Source organism: Macaca thibetana, chromosome 3, assembly GCF_024542745.1.
Source record: "Macaca thibetana thibetana isolate TM-01 chromosome 3, ASM2454274v1, whole genome shotgun sequence".
Lineage (NCBI taxonomy): Eukaryota > Metazoa > Chordata > Mammalia > Primates > Cercopithecidae > Macaca > Macaca thibetana.
Window position 1 is genome coordinate 152,244,537 of NC_065580.1, and position 19,754 is coordinate 152,264,290.

General features: G+C 54.2%; 2 protein-coding genes across 5 annotated transcripts in view; both read left to right on the top strand.

Annotated features, from left to right (window-relative positions):
• Window positions 1-5,261, top strand: part of PTTG1IP (PTTG1 interacting protein) — a 142,101-nt gene extending 136,840 nt beyond the window's left edge. The window contains exons 7-8 of one of the 2 annotated variants that reach the window (XM_050784516.1): window positions 2,986-4,823; window positions 4,976-5,261. In XM_050784516.1, the coding sequence (XP_050640473.1) occupies window positions 2,986-3,032 (47 nt within the window). In that variant the 3' untranslated portion in view covers window positions 3,033-4,823; window positions 4,976-5,261. The remainder of the gene's footprint in view (window positions 1-2,985; window positions 4,824-4,975) is intronic. The other variant, XM_050784518.1, reaches the window with a different exon arrangement.
• Window positions 1-19,754, top strand: part of SUMO3 (small ubiquitin like modifier 3) — a 177,081-nt gene that overhangs the window by 125,314 nt on the left and 32,013 nt on the right. The window lies entirely within an intron of this gene.

Genomic DNA, 19,754 nt, shown 5'->3' on the forward strand with positions numbered 1-19,754 from the left:
GGAAATACGCATTACATGATCTGTGCTCCCCCAAATCACGTGACGTTCACTGCTGAACACTGAACACCATCACCCAGCCGCGCTTCATTGATTCTGTACTGATTTTTTCTTTTTTTTTTTTGAGTCGGAGTCTTGCTCTGTTGCTGAGGCTGGAGTGCAGTGGCGCGATCTCGGCTCACTTTAAGCTGTGCCTCCCGGGTTCATGCCATTCTCCTGCTTCAGCCACCCAAGTAGCTGGGACTACAGACGCCAGACTAATTTTTTGTGTTTTTAGTAGAGATGTGGTTTCACCGTGTTAGCCAGGATGGTCTCAATCTCCTGACCTCATGATCTGCCCGCCTCGGCCTCCCAAAGTGCTGGGATTACAGGCGTGAGCCACTGCGCCCAGCCAATTATGTACTGATTTTAAAGTCCGAAAAGAGTCTAGCGTCTCCCGCGCTGGGTTTGTGGTTGTGTGACGTCATGGACATGGTGGGAACTGACTCCTCGCCTGTGCGAGGTGTGAGGTCCTGGGTTCACGGCAGCCGTGGGCCTCGGGAATCTGTCGTTCTGTGCCCACGGTGCTTTCCTTGAAGCAGTGTATTAAAGGCTAAACCTAATTGGAAAATTTCAGAGCCTTTTCTGACTAATGCAGGTGTTTTGAGTCTTCTGTTTGTATTAGGAAATACCATAAATTTGTGGTATTTTAGGATCCCGCCCACTGGGGGCATGGTGACATCACTGCAGTTGTTTCCGTCATCAGGTAGGGGACAAGACTGCAAAGCCCAGCAGCCACTGTGAGCAGCGCCTCTGTCAGGTGCGGGTGGTTGGCGTTGTAGCCCCCAGAGGCTTGGTTCCCTCTCATGGGGGCTGCAGAGGCCCCATGCTGCTGGTGCCCTGGGCTGTAAATGCTGGGTAGCTCTGCCCACTGGCCGGGATGTCCCCTCCCTGTCAGTTCTGGCCTCCTTGGAAAGTCCCCTCCATGTGACTGTGCTGTGACCTGAGGCCAGGTGAGTCCTGCCAGTCTCAAAGTGTCGACTTTGGGGTGTGAGGCTGCCGTGGCTGCTGGCCTCGAGATGACCAGCGGCTGATGGAGGCTTTTTCCTACGTGTTCCCGCCCATCAGTCTCCTGAGTGCTTCGTGCTTGGGCACTGACTTTCTGGGTTCGCTGCTGCCTTGTCCTTGCCCCGCCCCCTCCGTCGCCTGTGTTTCCTGGTGTGTGTCTGGAGTGGGTGGTGACCGGGTACCTGCGTGCAGCTGTCACAAGGAGCAGCACCAGGGTCGCCCTCCTCAGCGAGCGCATGCCTGTGTTCGTGGAGCGTGGGCCCAGCAGCGTCTGTGCAGGCCTTGGCTGAAGGCAGCATGCTTTCCTTGAAATGGAAGAGTCAAACGAGCTTTTTGGCACCTAGTGACTAACGTTAATGTAAATAAAAGATGAGGTGGACACACACACACACACACACACACACAGCCCAGCACCTGCTATCGCCAAGTGCAAGCTGTGTTTAAAGTTGCTCGACCTTTACTGTGCCCCAGCTCCCAGCGGGTGTGAGGCTGTGGGCAGCCGGCCAGGTTCTTGGTGGAGCGGTGTCTTCTGTGTCAGGGCCCTGATTGACTTGCACCTGCCATTTTGGTGGTTAATTTGGCCCATTAATTGCATTGATGAAATTAGCTTTTTGTGCCAGTTTGTAATAAAGCCCATTGAATGGCCTGTGCTTTAGAAAGCCTCGGCTAGGTAGAATAATTCCGAGGAATTCCTGATGGGAGAGTGGGAGAAAGTGTGTGAGTCAACCTGGTGCAGTTATATAAAATACCAGCACGCACGCAAAACCCTTCTTTTGGCTTTGGGTTTTCCCTCTGAACTGGAAGTAGACTCAGGAGCAGGTTTTTCAATAAGACCTTAACCAGTCTGCTTGCAGCTGGTATCTGATGACTCTTTCCCGAAACCAACTTTGAGCCTCATCTCCCAAAGCCTGATGCCTGTGGCCCTCCTTGACAGGCAAGAAAGAAATGTGGCTAGGCCCTTCCTTACCATCCCTCTGCTTCCCTGCCTCCTCTTCCACCCAGCCCCCAGAATACCTGCAGTGAGTAGCTTTGTTGTAATCACTGCAGATAATTTTAGTGTGCAATACAGATTTTTAAAGGGAGAGAGAGGCCGGGGCGGTGGCTCATGCCTGTAATCCCAGCTGCAGGGAGGGATTACAGGGAGGCCGAGATGGGTGGATCACCTGAGGTCGGGAGTTCGAGACCAGCCTGACCAACATGGTGAAACCGTGTCTCTACTAAAAATACAAAAATTAGCTAAGTGTGGTGGTGGATGCCTGTAGTCCCAGCTACCCAGAAGCTGAGGCAGGAGAGTTCCTTGAACCCAGGAGGCAGAGGTTGCAGTGAGCCAAGACTGCACCATTGCACTCTATCCTGGGCAACAAGAGCAAAACTCCGTCTCAAATAAAAAATGAAGGGGGAGAGAGTGTGTGTATGTGCATGTGTGTCTGCAGTGTGAAGGGAAAACTCCTGGTCCTTGGGTAACTACCATGGGTTTACTCTTATGGTTAAATACACATTTTATCACAGTTCTGTCAGAGTACTTGAGAGTTAGATTGAGGGTCGTGTTAGTTCTTTCTGTAGCCTTAATTTGAAAGGTTTAAGAGCAAGTATAAGCACAAAGTAAGGTTATTTTGTTTAATACTAGCCATTCACTGTGGAACTAACCAACCACTGTAGAAAGAAATATTTGCCTTAAATTTCTTTTCTTTGCCGAGCATCAGGAAATAAGTGCTTATCTCTTAGGATTTGTTAGAATTCTTGTTTCTAGTAAATTTTATTTCAAAGTTTAAAGTGGTTTGACTTCAAAAAAGGTTAAGCACAGTATGAGAGCCTGCTTACAACACCCGTTGTTGCTATACCCTCAGTAAATCTTCTTATAAAACTTAGTCTGTGTGGCTTTTTAGATTTTGTTTCTGGTTGAATGAACGAAGTTATGATTCAGGTTGATTTTGTTTTCAGGCCTGTTTAAAGAAGAAAACCCATATGCTAGATTTGAAAACAACTAAAGCGCTCCAGCCGTCAGGCAGTCCCGACGCTTCCTGTGAGGTGCACACTCCGCAGCGCAGCCCAACCGGGAGACCACGTGGCCCTCGCGGTCTCCTGACCTTGACCAGTGAACCTGCCAGCCTTCCAGGACAGGTGGCCGGAGAGCTGCCCCTGAAGGACAGTCTTCCTCTCATCCTGCAAACTGGTGACCTTCTATTCCCTGTTCATCTCTGTTTCTAGATTTAGTCACTTGAAATAAGAAATCTTTGGGGTTTGGGGTCTTTTATACTCTTCTCAGTTTGTAAGAAGCTAACTGCACGCAAAGCCGCCTGACGGCACCTAGCGCTATGACTGTCATTCTCCCGGGGCAGCAGCAGAGCCCTGCCTTCCTCTCTGTCTGCTGACAAGCTTCACACGCAACAGAGGGAAGCCGGTCTGGCTTCTGTCGTGAGGAGAACTGACCAGCCCTCATCATTCCCCATAAAACCACGGACAGCTTCGAGTCTTCACACCTGTTGACTCACATGGCTTTTGCTGATGACACGGGGCTCCAGTACACAGTCTGATAAGGACTTACTTCCTAACCTCAATTGTATTAAATAGCATTGGGGAATAGCTAAACCTTTAAAAAAAGAAAAAAAAAAATTACTGGATTTTCCTCCCTACTTAAAAGATTTCACCAGAAGACTTTCATATAAAAATTCAGGCTCTTTTTGGATAGTTTTTAAAATTTGTATCTTTACTAGAACATGAGAATCTTTTTCCCTTGGAAGCTTGAATTATAAATGTGGTGTTTGGCCTGCCTCTGCAGCACTGGTTGCCTGCTCGTGTGCCAGCAGTGTTGGGAGGACGGGCAGGACGCTGCAGCTTTCTCCAGCCCTGTTGGCATCCTCAGTGCCTGCAAACCTCTCCCTGCCTGTCGGGCTGTCTGGGGGGTGGCCATTTAGGGATCGTGGGGACGGGGTCCACCCCAAGAAGAAAGGAAGGCCCATCCACAGGCCTGGCTCTGGGCCGTGTGCCCCAGAAGCAGGTGTGTCCAGAGCCAGCTGAGGGCTCTCCTCACACCACCCAGCAGGCGCCAGTGCTCCTTCTGCCTCACGGGACCAGTCCAGCTTCCAGCTGCTCTGGCTCAAGGGTGTTCTAAGCCCTTCCTTCAGAGTGGGCTTCTCCAGGAGCTCTCCAGTGGCACTGCTGGACCTGCCCCACGTTTCTGTAAAATCAGGATACGTGGCTTTAGTAAGTAGACCAAGCGCTTCATGGCAGGGAGAGCAGCGTGCGAGGAATCACTGAAAAGTGCTGCCTAAGGAAGTTTGAAAATAGTCCCCGTTCCAGATTGCCTTGAATTTTAAAACATTTTGCTTTGGGAAAGTAGGTCGACAGCACCTAAGATAAATGATGCATTCCATTTTCACACTTCACAGTCATAAAAACTGAGAAAACTGTCTTCAGCATGAACTAAAGTTCACAGGCAGATCACTGTGATCCAGAACACAGTAAGAACTCATCAAACAGCTTGATAAGCCTTTTTGACTGTGTACATCTGTACCGGGAATAACATTCCTATGCTGAAATTTTCACAAAGAATAGAATCTGCACCCAGTTCTTCAGGCTGATTTCTCTGACCTCTTGGGCATTTGTATTTGTAGTAAAGTATTGCAGAGTTTCCTAAGTATTTTATAGCAGCCATCAAAATTGGACTTTGTATTGTTTATTCATAAAAGAAACTTAGTAATAGACTTGAACGAACTTTGTATGAATATAGTAGTATGTACGCAAAATCAGCGTCCTGAATGTAGGCTGCTGAGCTGAAGGTAGAGCTTGGTTGTTAAATACGAACTTTGTATGAATACAGTTGTGTAAAAAATCACCTGAACTTTGTATGAAAATACAGTACAGTAGTGTGTAGGCTGCTGAGCAAATACAAATGATCAGTAGTCCCTGAATGTAGGCTGCTGAGCTGAAGGTAGAGCTTGGTTGTTAAATACGAACTTTGTATGAATACAGTAGTGTGTACACAAAATCAGCGTCCTGAATGTAGGCTGCTGAGCTGAAGGTAGAGCTTGGTTGTTAAATACAGTGGGTGAATCCTTGCGTTCAGTGTAGAAACTACGTCTATAAGGTTGGTCTTAGTCCATCTGATTTTTTCTGAAATACGCTAAGAGCAGCCACAAAACTGTAACCTCAAGGAAACCATAAAGCTTGGAGTGCCTTAATTTTTAACCAGTTTCCAATAAAAGTTTAATATCTGCATTTGTCTAATATGCTGTGTGTTCTGTTTCACATCAGTGGTGTCGACATTACTGCCTGGAATGCTGGGAGGCAGGTCAGCTTTTTTGGGTAAAGTGGGCCTCTGAGCCATCATGGGACGCCTGGGCAGTCTCCAGGCTAAATGCCTGTGGCTGTCACAATGGACCAGGCTGTGTCCTAAAACTCCCCACCCACAGGCCTGCCCCACAGGGGAGGTCTTGGCCGTCTCCTCCCTCCACAGCTGTCCTGCCCACCGCATGCCCTCCACTTGCACTGGGTGTCGAGGGCGCTGGGAAAAAGCAGGGCTGCCTTCGAGAAGGGTGACCTTGGCCCCGCTGTGTGAAGCGCACACCTGCATGAGGCTCCCGTGCTCCGTGCTCCCCTCCCGTCCTTCCCTGGTTGTCTTCTGTGCTGGGTTCTTAGGGAGTGCCCCGCACCCCGGCCCCCTTCTGTGTTGCTCCTGCCACTTCAGTCCTCCGGGACACAGGGTTTAGTCTGAGCAGCAGAGTCTTGGGGCATCTCTCTGTCCCGTGGACCTGCCCAGCAGGGCAAGGTCTGGGCCTGGGTGTGAAGCAGGGAGGCCAGAAGAGCGGGCAGGATGTCGACTCCATCTTGTCACTGACTTCGGGCCAGGGGTAGACACAGCTTCTAAGAAGGCAGCAGGAGGGTGAGGAGCAGCTCTTGTCCTGCTCAGGTTGTCCTGGGGCTCCCCTGACTGCCAGCCTGGCATCACGCCTACAGTCCCCACTCTGCTGGATGGCACCGTGTGCAGGCCACAGGCGGTGGCTGTGGCAGTTCAGTTCTCGGTGCTCACTCGACGGGCGGACCCAGTAGGTACCCAGCACGCCCCCAGCATTCCGGACCAGCTCTGCGAGGCCCATGTTACAGAAGCCTGTCTGCCCCAGAGTCCATCACGACGGCCACCGTGCAGCTGCTGTCCACCGTGCATCCACTGTGAGCCCAGAGTGACCTGGGGCAGCCACCTCTTCCGGGGGGAGCCCTCATTGTGACACAAAGGTGTCTGCTTGAGCTTGACAGGGGTAGCCCAGGTCCCCAGGTGGACTGCCTGCTGCCCCTCTTAGCCGGTGGTCCCATGCATTCGCTGGTGAACAGCCCCCACAAAACGGCCTTTGAATCAGAGCCGCCACGTCCGGAAGGATGGAAGCAGCCCGTGAGCCACATGGACTTCGGCGGCACGTCTGTCACCCGCAGGTGCTCACACACATGGACTCCGACGCGCACAGTGGCTCACATCCCAGAGCCAGACTCCAGGCCCTCATCTGTGGCTCTGCCTCCCCAGGGCTCTTGGAGCCCATCCCTCCAGCAGATGGGGAGAAGCCCCCAGTTGGAAGTGACTGTCCCCTCAACCCATTCCACTGGCAACAGCTGGTCACCCCCTGGGGCCTGGGCAGTCGCCTCCCACACGGGTGGGGGCACCTCTGGGGCTGTCTCTGCATGGAGATGCCTCTGGTCTAACAGGATCTCCACTTCCTCCTCAAAGCCGGTTTAACGAAGACGCAGTGGAACCTCTCAGTACAGGCAGAGCCCGACGCGTGCGCAGAATAAAAGCCCATGTCACAGAGGAACATCAGAGCTGCCAGCTCAGCTGCTACTTACTGGGTCTGATGGTTTTCCCCTCTCCAGCTACAGAATGTTACTGAACCCACCATCAGGCTGCAGATGTTTTGTTCTTTTAAACCTCGAATACCAAGAAACGATTTCTAACTAGAGATAATCATAAAAGACAGCCAATAGTAGTATTCTTCAGTACTCTCTTCCACAAATCCTATTTCTCTGAGCTTCCATGTAGTGGCACTTAGTAAACAATGAGAAGAATTTTTTTGAGAGTGGTCTTTGCTGAGGAGGCTGCCTGCATGAGGCAGGGCTGGCCTGGCCGGAGGCATCTGGTTCATGGAATTTTCTCCAAGAGGGCGCCATTGAGCCGCTGCCCTCTCTGCAGAACAGACTGGTGCTCAGGGTCCCTGCCCACAGCTCCAGGGCCCGCAGTTTCTCTCTGGTTGGTGGCTGGAATTTTTTAACGGGAATTCTCCGTGTATTACTTTCGCGCCGTCTTAACTGCCTTCATCACTACACCTCTCTCCAGAGGCTTTATCTCGCATTTCCAGCATGTTTGTGTGGATTTGTTCCTCTTGTTTTACTTGTATATGAACCACAATTGGCCAGATTACGCAGATGAACCTCTGACACTGTGGGCACTGGGCGTGTCTGTTCCTCAGGGCCCCCACCTGTGCCTGCCTCAGGACAGCACTGCCAATCCCTCTGCTCCAGCACCACGGGCCATCTCCAGTAACTCAGACGGCCTCAGACGCACTGGAGTTGGAGGGCGGTGGGGAACGGCTGCCCGTGTGGCCTCGAGGTCTGGCCTGAGTCCTGCAGGAAGCACCACCAGCGAGAGAACCTGGTAGAATCGCTAAATCAGCATAGAGAGGGGTTGGCCAGGTGTAAAGGGCTAACTCGGTGACCGAATGGCAGAACCCAGAGGCAGAGGCTGCCCTGCTCAACACCCAGAGCCGGGAGGAGCTCGGACGCCCGGGGCCCCAGGGCTGTGGAGGGAGGAGGGCGGCGTGCAGTGGCTGTCTGGGCCCGTCTGAGAAGTGCTGCAGGGCCCATCTGAGAAGTGGCAGGCTGGGTGCAGCCGCTGCCATCAGTCCCTTCTCTCCCCTGCGTCCCTTCCAGAATTCTCCTTCCCCCCTGTGGGCACTGCCTGGCAGGGAGCAGCTGGTCAAGCACACCTGGCTTTGCAGGGCAGGGTAGATGGACAGGCTTGGAGCTGGGCATCGGGAGAGCCAGGCGGCACAGCTCCAGGTGCTTGGCCCTCCGGCAATGAGACGGGACCAGCGTGTGGGGGACCCCAAGGGGGACGCAGTGTCCAGGTTCTCCAGACGGGTCCTGTGTGCCTGTCCGCAGCTGCCAGTCCCAGCATGAGGGTGGCCCGGACTTTGCTACGGAAGCGGCCTGGTCACACTGCGGCTGCTGAGGCCCTTGTTTTGCAGATGAAGCCTTGTAGGTTGCATCCCTCAGAGAGAATAGATGGCAAATGTCTCTTTTCAGACCTTAAAGATGTCAGGCTCTCAGTTAATCTCTCCTAGGTCCGGAAAGTCCTAGAAGGGGCAGTCCTGGCTGCATTCATGGAGATTCTCTACAGGTGCTAATTTCCCTGAGAAAGGACGGCTCTGGGGGGCCATTTCAAAATATGTCAAAGAAATACATTTTGAGGCAAAATATTCTAATTTCCTTCAGAGTCTGGCGATGCTATACCAGAGTCAGGCTGGAATTTGGTGTCTTATTGCCACACAGAGTGTGTTCCGTCCGTCTTAGGATCCCGATTTTAATATCAGGGCCGGCCAGCTGTGCCTCAACTCTGAAAGGGAAGGTTGTGGCTGTAAACGGCAAAGGTCCGGCTGTTTGCCGCTTAAAAGGAAGCCACGATGACAAAGGTGGGGTGTGACAGTAAGAGAGTGAGCTGCTGGGCGCAGTGGCTCATGCCTGTAATCCCAGCACTTTGGGAGGCCAAGGCGGGTGGATCACGAAGTCAGGCGATTGAGACCATCCTGACTAACAGGGTGAAACCCCATCTGTACTAAAAATACAAAAATCTTAGCTGGGCCTGGTGGTGGGCGCCTGTAGTCCCAGCTACTCGGGAGGCTGAGGCAGGAGAATGGCGTGAATCCGGGAGGCAGAGCGTGCAGTGAGCCAAGATCGCGCCACTGCACTCCAGCCGGGGCGACAGAGTGAGACTCTGCCTCAAAAAACAAAACAAGGCCGGGCGCGGTGGCTCAAGCCTGTAATCCCAGCACTTTGGGAGGCCGAGACGGGCGGATCACGAGGTCAGGAGATCGAGACCATCCTGGCTAACACGGTGAAACCCCGTCTCTAATAAAAAATACAAAAAAAAAAACCTAGGGCCGGGCGCGGTGGCTCACGCCTGTAATCCCAGCACTTTGGGAGGCCAAGGCGGGCGGATCACAAGGTCAGGAGATCGAGACCACGGTGAAACCCCGTCTCTACTAAAAATACAAAAAATTAGCCGGGCGCGGTTGTGGGCGCCTGTAGTCCCAGCTACTCAGGAGGCTGAGGCAGGAGAATGGCGTGAACCCGGGAGGCGCAGCTTGCAGTGAGCCGAGATCGCGCCACTGCACTCCAGCCTGGGCGACAGAGCGAGACTCTGTCTCAAAAAAAAAAAAAAAAAAAAAAAAAAACCTAGCCGGGCGAGGTGGCGGGTGCCTGTAGTCCCAGCTACTCGGGAGGCTGAGGCAGGAGAATGGCGTGAACCCGGGAGGCGGAGCTTGCAGTGAGCCGAGATCTGGCCATTGCACTCCAGCCTGGGTGACACAGCAAGACTCCGTCTCAAAAAACAAAAAAAAACAAAAAAAACAAAACAAAAAAAAGAGAGTGAGTTTTATTCTCCGTGCTAGCAAGGGGGAGATTGACTGGAATCCCTTCCAAAAATGGCCACTCTTCAATTTGTAGAGGGACACGTAGAGGGGGTCTGGAATGCAGGAGAGGCAGGGGCTAGGAGGTGCCAGGTGACCTGCTCTGATGGCTTCTCTTGCGTTATTGTTCCATCTGTTACACTAGGCAGCTGGTCAGACGTGAGTAGGGCAGGCGAGGGCCCTCCCAACCAGGAATGTCAGGCAACCATCAGGGTTGGTCGGGTGGCTGTTAACTGTCTCTCTAAAATAATAATCGGTCACAGCCAACGCCAGGGAAAGGCAGTCTCCCAACAGACAGAAAAATCCTGAAACTGGTGATCAGCAGCTTCCCCATAAGACCGGCACTGGGTGAGTGGGCTCAAGCATGTGTATTAAAAGGCAAAACTGGCCGGGCGCGGTGGCTCAAGCCTGTAATCCCAGCACTTTGGGAGGCCGAGACGGGCGGATCACGAGGCCAGGAGATCGAGACCATCCTGGCTAACACAGTGAAACCCCGTCTCTACTAAAAAAATACAAAAAACTAGCCGGGCGAGGTGGCGGGCGCCTATAGTCCCAGCTACTCGGGAGGCTGAGGCAGGAGAATGACGTAAACCCGGGAGGCAGAGCTTGCAGTGAGCTGAGATCCGGCCACTGTACTCCAGCCCGGGCGACAGAGTGAGACTCCGTCTCAAAAAAAAATAAAAATAAAAATAAAAATAAAAAAAATAAATAAAAGGCAAAACTGTGGAGTGTAACTGGTCTATGGCCTCCTAGGGACATTGACAGGTAAGGGAACAACGCCTCAGGTGAGCAGGTGCACAGCTCCAGTAAACACACAGCACATGCTCCTCCCGAGTGCTGGCAGCCGCCGCACGTGTGGACAGCCCAGCCCAAGGGAAGAATCAGGGGAGAAGGCATGTGAGACCCCGGACACGTGCCAACGTATACACCCAAGTCGAAGATCAAACCACACACTTGTCCTTCAAGTCACCTGCTCGGCCCCCTTCCAAGTGTCCTTTCCTTCCTTCCATTCCTGCTCTGAAGCTTTTTAATAAATGTCACTCCTGCTCTAAAACTTGCTCAGTCTCTCCTTCTGCTTTCTGCTCCTTGGTCGAATTCTTTCTTCTGAGGAAGCGAGAACTGCGGTTGCCGCAGACCTGTACGGATTTGCCACCGATCACATACTTTGGTGCTGTGTCACTTGGATAACTGCCACCACAAACACATCTGGGGAAGGGGCTGCGCCATCGCAGGTCGCCCCCAGATTACAAATCAATCGCAGTCAATCTTGCAGTGAATCTTTAGCCAGGAGTGAGTTCCAGCCTCGAAGTAACCGGCCTGCTGGGGAGGGAATTCCGGAGGTGCCTGTTTGGGATGGTGCAGAACACCATCCCAAAATCAAGCAATGTGGATTCCAAGTTTTGCCTTAGGCCACACGGGATGGGGTTGCCCCCGGCTGGCAGACAGGACCTTTATCCCCATTGCCACAAGAGGATTCCTCTCTGGGGCCTCCCCACTGGCTGTGCCCTAAAATGGGTGCCATGTGCACAGCCCAGCAGCGGAGTCCAGGAGAGACTCCAGCAGGCAGGGGGCTGCTGCCCCAGGAGCACATTTCAGCATCTGGAAACTCCTCCCACTGCAGCTGCAGGGGAAGCGCCTGGAAGAGAAGGAAAAGAAAGAGGAGGAGGAGGAAAAGGAGGAAGAGGAGGAGGGTCGTGCCCACGCTCATGGCAAGCGCCACCCTGGAGCTTTCTGTCTCGGTCCAAGCACATCTACCCGCCCTTCCTCACTGCATTCTCCCAGGGGCCCCTGGCCGCACACAGGCGCTACCTGCATTTGCATAAAGGGACTGGGCCCTTGGTGGAGGGCCTGGCCTGCCCCATCTTGGGTCCTGGCCCAGTGCTGTGGCTGCCAACCTGCCCTCAGAGCTTCACGGGAACCGAGGGCCCAGGCTCTGAGCGGAGTCCGGGTGGGCCGGGGCAGCCCCTGCCAGACAGGCTCCTTCCTGACGCAGCCCCGCAGGAGGAGAAAGTGTCAGTTCCTCTTTCAGGCCCTGTAGACAGGTGTCCAGGTAGACAGGAAGTTCCGGGGGTGATTTTAGCTCTAAGTCTGTTGCTTTTCTCCCAGCAGGCTGGCTTTACTGTGGTTGTCCCTGTGGCCGTTGGCTGACGTTGCTGAAATTCCAGGCCTCCGGAATGTCCACACATCCACGGCGGGGAAAGCCTGTTGCAGACCAGCCACCACGCCCCTGCGGCTCAGGACCGTGCTCCTGAAGCCGGAAGTCCTGCCCTGGGAGCAGTCCTCAGCCAGGACTCACTCCTGAGAAGAATGAGAGGGGAAGCGCCTCCAGGCCAGGATGCCAGCTAGCAGTGCCCTCCAGTAACGTCCTGGAGGAAGCATCTCATTCGTGCCAAACTCACTAATTCTAATTCGTCATCATGATTCTTCACAATGAAGAAAAACTCCAAGCTATTGCCTTCCTGGGGCATGGCAGGCCTCCCTCTGGCCTGAGCGGGCAGCTGTGCCCAGACCTGGGCTCTTCCAAAGGCGCTGGACGGTCCTGCACACAGCCGGGTTTTGCTTGAGGCTTCATTTATGGTGGAGGCGGAGGGGTTCCTGGGGTTCCCCCATCATCGATCATTTCATCATGGATACTCTCATCATTGATAATTTCACCATTGATACCTTTTTTTTTTTTTTTTTGAGATGGAGTCTCGCTCTGTCGCCCAGGCTAGAGTGCAGTGGCTCCATCTCGGCTCACTGCAACCTCCGTCTCCCAGCTTCAAGCGATTATCCTGCCTCAGTCTCCCAAGTAGCTGGGACTACAGGCGCCCACCACCACGCCTGGCTAATTTTTGTAATTTTGGTAGAGACGAGGTTTCACCATGTTGGCCAGGCTGGTCTTGAACTCCTGACCTCAGGTGATCCACCCGACTCAGCCTCCCAAAGTGCTGGGATTACAGGCATGAGCCACTGCGCCCGGCCTGCCTTTGGAATTTTAACTTTACACCTGAGTCTTTCGCCCCTGGGGTTTTCATCGGTGCTGGTGAATTACAGCTGCCGCTGTGCTCTGCAGGCGGCTCCCGGGCTCAGCGCCAGGGGCGGTGGAATTCAGACCCGCCGCTCTTGGGAAGGGTCGTCCGCCTCTCAGACGTGGTGCGAGGCCCCCGCCAGGCCCCGCGCTTGGTGTCCCGGGCAGAGGGGAGTGGGGCGTGTGTGCTGATGCCGGGTGTGGACACAGCCATCCTCGGGAGCCTGCCACCGTCTGCACACAGGAGACACGGCCGCTCCCCCCACCCCAGGACGCCCTCCCCTCCACCACAAGCCCGCTCAGACCACCAGGCCCTGCCGGGGCCCAGGAGGAAACTCCCCGGCTCTACTAAAAATACAAAAATTAGCCGGGCGTGGCGGGCGCCTGGAGTCCCAGCTACTCCGGAGGCTGAGGCAGGAGAATCGCTTGAACCCGGGAGGTGGCGTTCCAGGCTTCCGCAGGCAAGTCAGGCCAACCCGGGAGGGGAGCGAGGGCCGGGGGAGGCCCCGGGAGGGACCCTGCTTGTTCCCAGCTGAGGGCGGTGCTGCTCTCCCTCTGGCCGCGCGGAGGGCGCAGACCAGCCCAGGGCCCTGAGCGCGGCCGGGGTCGGGGCCGCAGGAGGAGACAGGTGTGGGGTCCAGGCAGGCCCGACGCGCAGGTGCATCTTCAGGTGCTTGTGGCCAAGTCCACGTGCAGGAGCCGTGGCAGGCGCCGGGTGGACGCTCCGGGCTCCAGGGCCAGGCCACGCCCGCCTGCCCTCCTGCCAGCTTATCCGCCACCGCCGCCGCCTGCAGGCTGCCAGGGCCAGAGCACGGGGCACGGCTGTGGAGAACCCTGCAGTGCTGCCGGACGCAGAGAATCCCGGGGGCCCAGCCACGGCGCACCGGCCCAGGACACGCCCTTCCTTCCTGGCCACAGGGACTTTTGGAAGCCCGGCCCCGCCCCCGCTCCGTTTGCTGGGTGTGGAAGAGCAGGCGGACCCCGCGGAGTCTCTGCGGGGAGGAGTCTTGGGGTCCGTGGTCCCGCCCTCACCCGGGGCCTGGGTGGCGCCTAGCGGTTGTTTCCACTTTGCTTGTTGGAGGCACCGCAGGGGACCTCAGATGGGAAGCCTCAGCCCTATGAGGACCAGATGGGACCCTGAGCCCAGAGAGGCGTGGGGGGCCCCCTCCCCCGTCCACTTCCAGCCTCTCTCCTGAGCAGGCGAGAACAGCCCTCCTGCTTCCACAGAAGCCAGACAGAATGGGGATGAAATGCAGACTCTGGGGGAAAGGGGTTGGAGAGGTTGCACATTTGTGAAAAAATCTTGGCAGAATTTCATCCATGCATTCGACACATCTGTCCGAGGCGTTCGAACCAGAGCGACTCCGTCTTGAGTAGGGTCTGGGACTTGATGGGCTGCATTCTCAGAAAGTCCAGCATTCCTGGCTTCTAGATGTTTACGGTTAAGGGAACAGATTGGTAATGTTTACTAAACAGACTCAGACTTGGGAGTGTCCAGATGGCCCGATATCTGGAGAACAAAGGCATTCCTAATTTTGCTTTAAAGACAATAATATCGATTCTTTCAAAATATAGTAATTAACAAAAAAGGTTGGGTGCAGTGGCTCACGCCTGTAATCCCAGCACTTTGGGAGCCTGAGGTGGGTGGATCACCTGAGGTCAGGAGTTTGAGACCAACTTGGCCAACATGGTGAAACCCCGTATCTACTAAAAATACAAAAATTAGCTGGGCGTGGTGGCGGGCGCCTGTATTCCCGGCTACTCGGGAGGCTGAGACATGAGAAGCGCTTGAACCCGGGAGGCAGAGAAGTTGCAGTCAGCTGAGATCACAGCACTGTATTCCAGCCTAGGCGACAGAGCGAGACTCTGTCTCAAAAAAAAAAAAAAAAAAAAAAAAAAAAAAAAAAAAAAAAGAAAGAAGAGAAGGGAGGGGAAGGGGAAGGGGGAAAAGAAACCCTTGCAGCCAGGCACACCTCCCCATATATACCAGCATTGTACCTATGGTGGGCGTGTTCCCCCTCTTACTTTCAGAACGCCCTGCTCTTCTATGGAGTAGCTATTCTTTCACTACTTTACTTTTGCAATAAACTTGCTATTGCTTTGCACTGTGGACTTGCCCTGAATTCTTTCTTGCACAAGAGCCAAGAGCCCTCTCTTGGGGTCTGGAGCCAAACCTCATTCCTATAACATATTTCTTTTTTTTTTTTTTTTTTTTTTTTTTTTTTTGAGACGGAGTCTCGCTCTGTCGCCCAGGCTGGAGTGCAGTGGCCGGATCTCAGCTCACTGCAAGCTCCGCCTCCTGGGTTCACTCCATTCTCCTGCCTCAGCCTCCCGAGTAGCTGGGACTACAGGCGCCCGCCACCTCGCCCGGCTACTTTTTTGTAGTTTTAGTAGAGACGGGGTTTCACTGTGTTCACCAGGATGGTCTCGATCTCCTGACCTCGTGATCCTACCCGTCTCGGTCTCCCAAAGTGCTGGGATTACAGGCTTGAGCCACTGCGCCCGGCCCCTATAACATATTTCTAGCGACCGCAGAAGGGACTGTAGTGCAGAAACCCTGACTGCCTTTGGGTGTTAGGGTCCTGTAACACATCTGCAAAGGAGAAACCGTTGTGTATCAGGCTGGGCACGGGGTGGGCACAGAACTGAGCCGCCCAGAGTCGGGGGCTGCACGTCCCCCGCCCCAGGAATGAGTGTGACCCTGCTGATGTTTCCAGACAGGAAGTGCTCAGAGGGACTCCCGGTGTTTGGAGCCCAGGCCAGAGTAGGGTTTGACCCAGGCAGGGTGAGGCAGGGCTTGGTTCAGGGGCTGAGATTTCAGCCGAGGGGAATGGGAAGCGGAGAGGAGGTCAGGGGCTGCAGGGGAGAGGATCCTGGGTCAGACTCTGGGCCTGATTCGATGGCGGTGGTGGGACCTGTGCCCTGTGGGTGGTGAGGGGTTTTCCTTGTCTTTTTTTGTTTGTTTGTTTGAGACGGACTCGCTCTGTCTCTGTCGTCCAGGCTGGAGTGCAGTGACCGGATCTCAGCTCACTGCAAGCTCCGCCCCCCGGGTTCATGCCATTCTCCTGCCTCAGCCTCCCAAGTAGCTGGGACTACAGGCGCCTGCCACCTCGCCCGGCTAGTTTTTTGTATTTTTTTAGTAGAGACGGGGTTTCATCGTGTTAGCCAGGATGGTCTCAATCTCCTGACCTCGTGATCCGCCCGCCATGGCGAGAGGTCCCCCACAAGGCTGGTGGGGCTCTGTGGGGGCTGGCCTCTGTCTGAGAGGTGAGGGCTCTCATCTTTCTTTCACTCCCCCATCAGGAATTGGGAAGGGACCTGTTCAGATTGATGATGGAGAGCAGGCTGACCTATGGCACGTTCCCAGGACCATGCCTGCTTCCAGGGCACATGTCCTAGGACGAAGCCATCAATAAAATGTCCGGGAAACCCCAGAGCAGACCCCGAGAGCAAAGCCCCCCTTTGTGGGTACAGATTGCCCATGGAGGGCAAGGCGAGCAGAAAGGTAGAAGCAAGTGGGCCCCTGCCTGCCCAGCCCTGTTCTGGGTTTGTACGGAGATAGTAGAGTGTTTGCCTTTCAAGATAATGCTGGCACAACGGTTCCTGCCTGTAATCCTAGTGCCTTGGGAGGCCAAGGTGGGAGGATCACTTGAACCCAGGACTTCAAGACCAGCCTGGACAACATAGTGAGAGCTCGTCTGTCAAAAAAAAAAAAAAAAGCGTCCAGTGGGCTCTGCCCCTAAAGGAGAGCCTCAGGAGGGGAAAAGGCACCCACATTTCTCAGGCCACCTGTGTCCGTGACGCCGGCACCTGCAGCTTGCTCTGAGAATCGACGTTGGCATTTCACCGCAGGCGTGACAGGGGTGAGGGGCTGTTGCTGGGCTGGGCAAGTTTGGTCACACAGGAAACGAGGTCTGGGGTCTGTTACACGTGATGTGCGGGGGAGACGGAGCTGTGCTGCACCCTGGGAAGCTGTGGGTGGTAAATGTTCCATGTTTCCCAAGGGATCAGGAAAGCGCATTAAATCCCACTGAAATCCTCAATTTGGGCTTTAGATTAATCACATGGAAAAATGAATCAGAAAATAGTCTGTAATGATCTAGAAAGGTAAACAGTCATGCACCACATAACATTTTTTTTTTTTTTTTTTTTTTTTTTTTTTTTTTTTTTTTGAGACGGAGTCTCGCTCTGTCGCCCAGGCTGGAGTGCAGTGGCGCGATCTCGGCTCACTGCAAGCTCCACCTCCCGGGTTCACGCCATTCTCCCGCCTCAGCCTCCGAGTAGCTGGGACTACAGGCGCCCGCCACCACGCCCGGCTAGTTTTTTGTATTTTTAGTAGAGACGGGGTTTCACCATGTTAGCCAGGATGGTCTCGATCTCCTGACCTCGTGATCCACCCGCCTCGGCCTCCCAAAGTGCTGGGATTACAGGCTTGAGCCACCGCGCCCGGCCACATAACATTTTAATGGACTGACCGCATGCACAATGGTGGTTCCATAAGGTTCTAATACCGTAGGTTTACGGTACCTTCTCTGTGTCCGGATGCATAAATCCTGGTTACTGCGTTCCAGTTACCTGCAGTTCCCACACAGTAACATGCTGTAAAATTTGCAGCCCAGAGTGATCGCCTCCATCAGGCACCCTGAGCACACAGGCTTTCCCACCTAGGTGTGTGTGCGTGCACTCTGTAACGTGTGCACTCTGTGATGTGTGCACAGGGACCAAACCACCCAGTGCTGCACTCCTCGATCCCCGTGCCTAAGCAACTCGTGACTGTGTTTAATGACGTAGAGCCTCTGCAAACTAAACGTTCAATCTGGTAACAGGAGAAAATTTGGTGGAGATTCCACAGTCTCCCCTCTTGCCCCTCACCCCAGCCCTTTACTTTTAAGGCTGGAATGCCATGCACAACCAAAGTGGCAGCAATCCCTTACTGCCTGCCTGCTGATGTCAGGGCCTCGTAACCTTGTTTAATCCCCAGGTGCTCCCGCAGACCAGCAGTACGGGAGGAATGCCACGCCCATTACACACGTGGAATCGGAGCTTGGCCGATTCAGGCAACAGCACCAAGAACAAGAACATCACTGATGCTGCTGACGCCGCCCTTGTGAGGGTCGCTGGGCGGAGGCTGGAGACTCGAGACTTGGACCCAGGTCTGCTTCCTGGGGTACTTGCTCCCTGCCATTGTCTCTTGCTCCATAATCTCAATGCTGGGGACAGGTGGAGATGTTACCAGCAAGGGGACACTGTCCCAGAGACACCTGAGCCATCCCACAGAACCATGCAGCTCTCAGAAGCCCTGCACGTGACCAGCTGGGAAGATGCTGTGAGCTGCCGCTTCCCATTTCTCTGTAGGTAACCGGATTCAGGGAGGCATCCACCTGGGAGAAGAGAATCTCGTTAACTGTGGCTGGATCAGCAGCAGAGGCAGCCACGGCTGTGCCCAGGCAAGGCCCCACAGCCGGGCCTAACTGTCCAGGGCTCTCTGCCGTGGGGCTCAGTCCTCACAGGAGGGGCCGCCCCAGCCTCTGGGCCTGGTTCCTCGAGGGTCCCAGCGGCAATAAGCCCCAGCCCCACCTGCAGCCCACAGCTCTGTGCTCACCCTTCCTGACGCTTCCTCCCGGCCTGACTCACACTCCCCACCCCTACACTCCTACCTCGATAGACCACCCCCTAAAAAATACTTCCAAGGCCTTGTCCCAGGCTCTGCTTTATGGAGACCCCCAGAAGTCATCACATGAGGCCTGTGCAGTGGAGCCCCAGTGATGGTTAATTTTATATGTCAGTTGACTGGGCCGCAGGATGCCCGCTAGCTGGTTAAATGTGTTTCTGGCTGCATCTGTGAGGGTACTGATGGGTCAGCACTAGATTTGGTGGACCCAGGAAAGCCAACGCTGTCCCCAGCGCGGGTGGGATCATCCAACCTATCGAGGTCCCAGACAGAGCCGAAAGGTGGAGTGGGGGCGTCAGCCTTCCCTCGGCCGGTCTGCTGAGCTGCAGCAGTGAAGGCACCAGAATGAACAACTATTTTAATACATGGGTAATTTTTTTTTTTTTTTTTTTTTTTTTTTTGAGACGGAGTCTGGCTCTGTCGCCCGGGCTGGAGTGCAGTGGCCGGATCTCAGCTCACTGCAAGCTCCGCCCCCCGGGTTCCCGCCATTCTCCTGACTCAGCCTCCCGAGTACCTGGGACTACAGGTGCCTGCCACCTCACCCGGCTAGTTTTTTGTATTTTTTTTTTAGTAGAGACGGGGTTTCACCGTGTTCGCCAGGATGGTCTCGATCTCCTAACCTCATGATCCGCCCGTCTCGGCCTCCCAAAGTGCTGGGATTACAGGCTTGAGCCACCGTGCCCGGCCTACATGGGTAATTTTTCGTTTAAAGTTTTGTAGAGATGGGTTTTGTTATGGGTTTGCCAAGTGGATCTTAAACTTCTGGCCTCGAGTGATCCTCCCGCCTCTGCCTTCCCAGTAGCTGAGACTACGGGTGCGCGCCAGTGCACCCAGCTACTTCAGTGAATTTGATTTGCACGTTTTATGTAAGGGTTTTGCGTCCTATGGTCATGAGGCTGGCATCTGTTTTGTCTTTTTTGTGCTGCCCTTCTAGGTTTGGACATCAGGGTCGTGCTCGAGTCGTAGTTGAAAGTTTCCATGGTTTTCTATGTTGTAGAAGATCTTTAAGGAATCTAGAGGCACTGTCTTTTTTAGGGGAGTTGAGTATTTTAATACTGCCTCAGTTTGTTTCATGGTTATTGGTCTATTCAGGTTGTCTAACCTTTTTTTTTTTTTTTTTTTTTTTGAGACAGAGTCTCGCTCTGTCACCCAGACTAGAGTGCAGTGGTGTGATCTTGGCTCACTACAAGTTCTGCCTCCTGGTTTCACGCCATTCTCCTGCCTCAGCCTCCTGAGTAGCTGGGACTTCAGGCACCTGCCACCATGCCCAGCTAATTTTTTTGTGTTTTTACTAGAGTCGGGGTTTCACCATGTTAGCCAGGATGGTCTCGAACTCCTGACGACATGATCTGCCCACCTT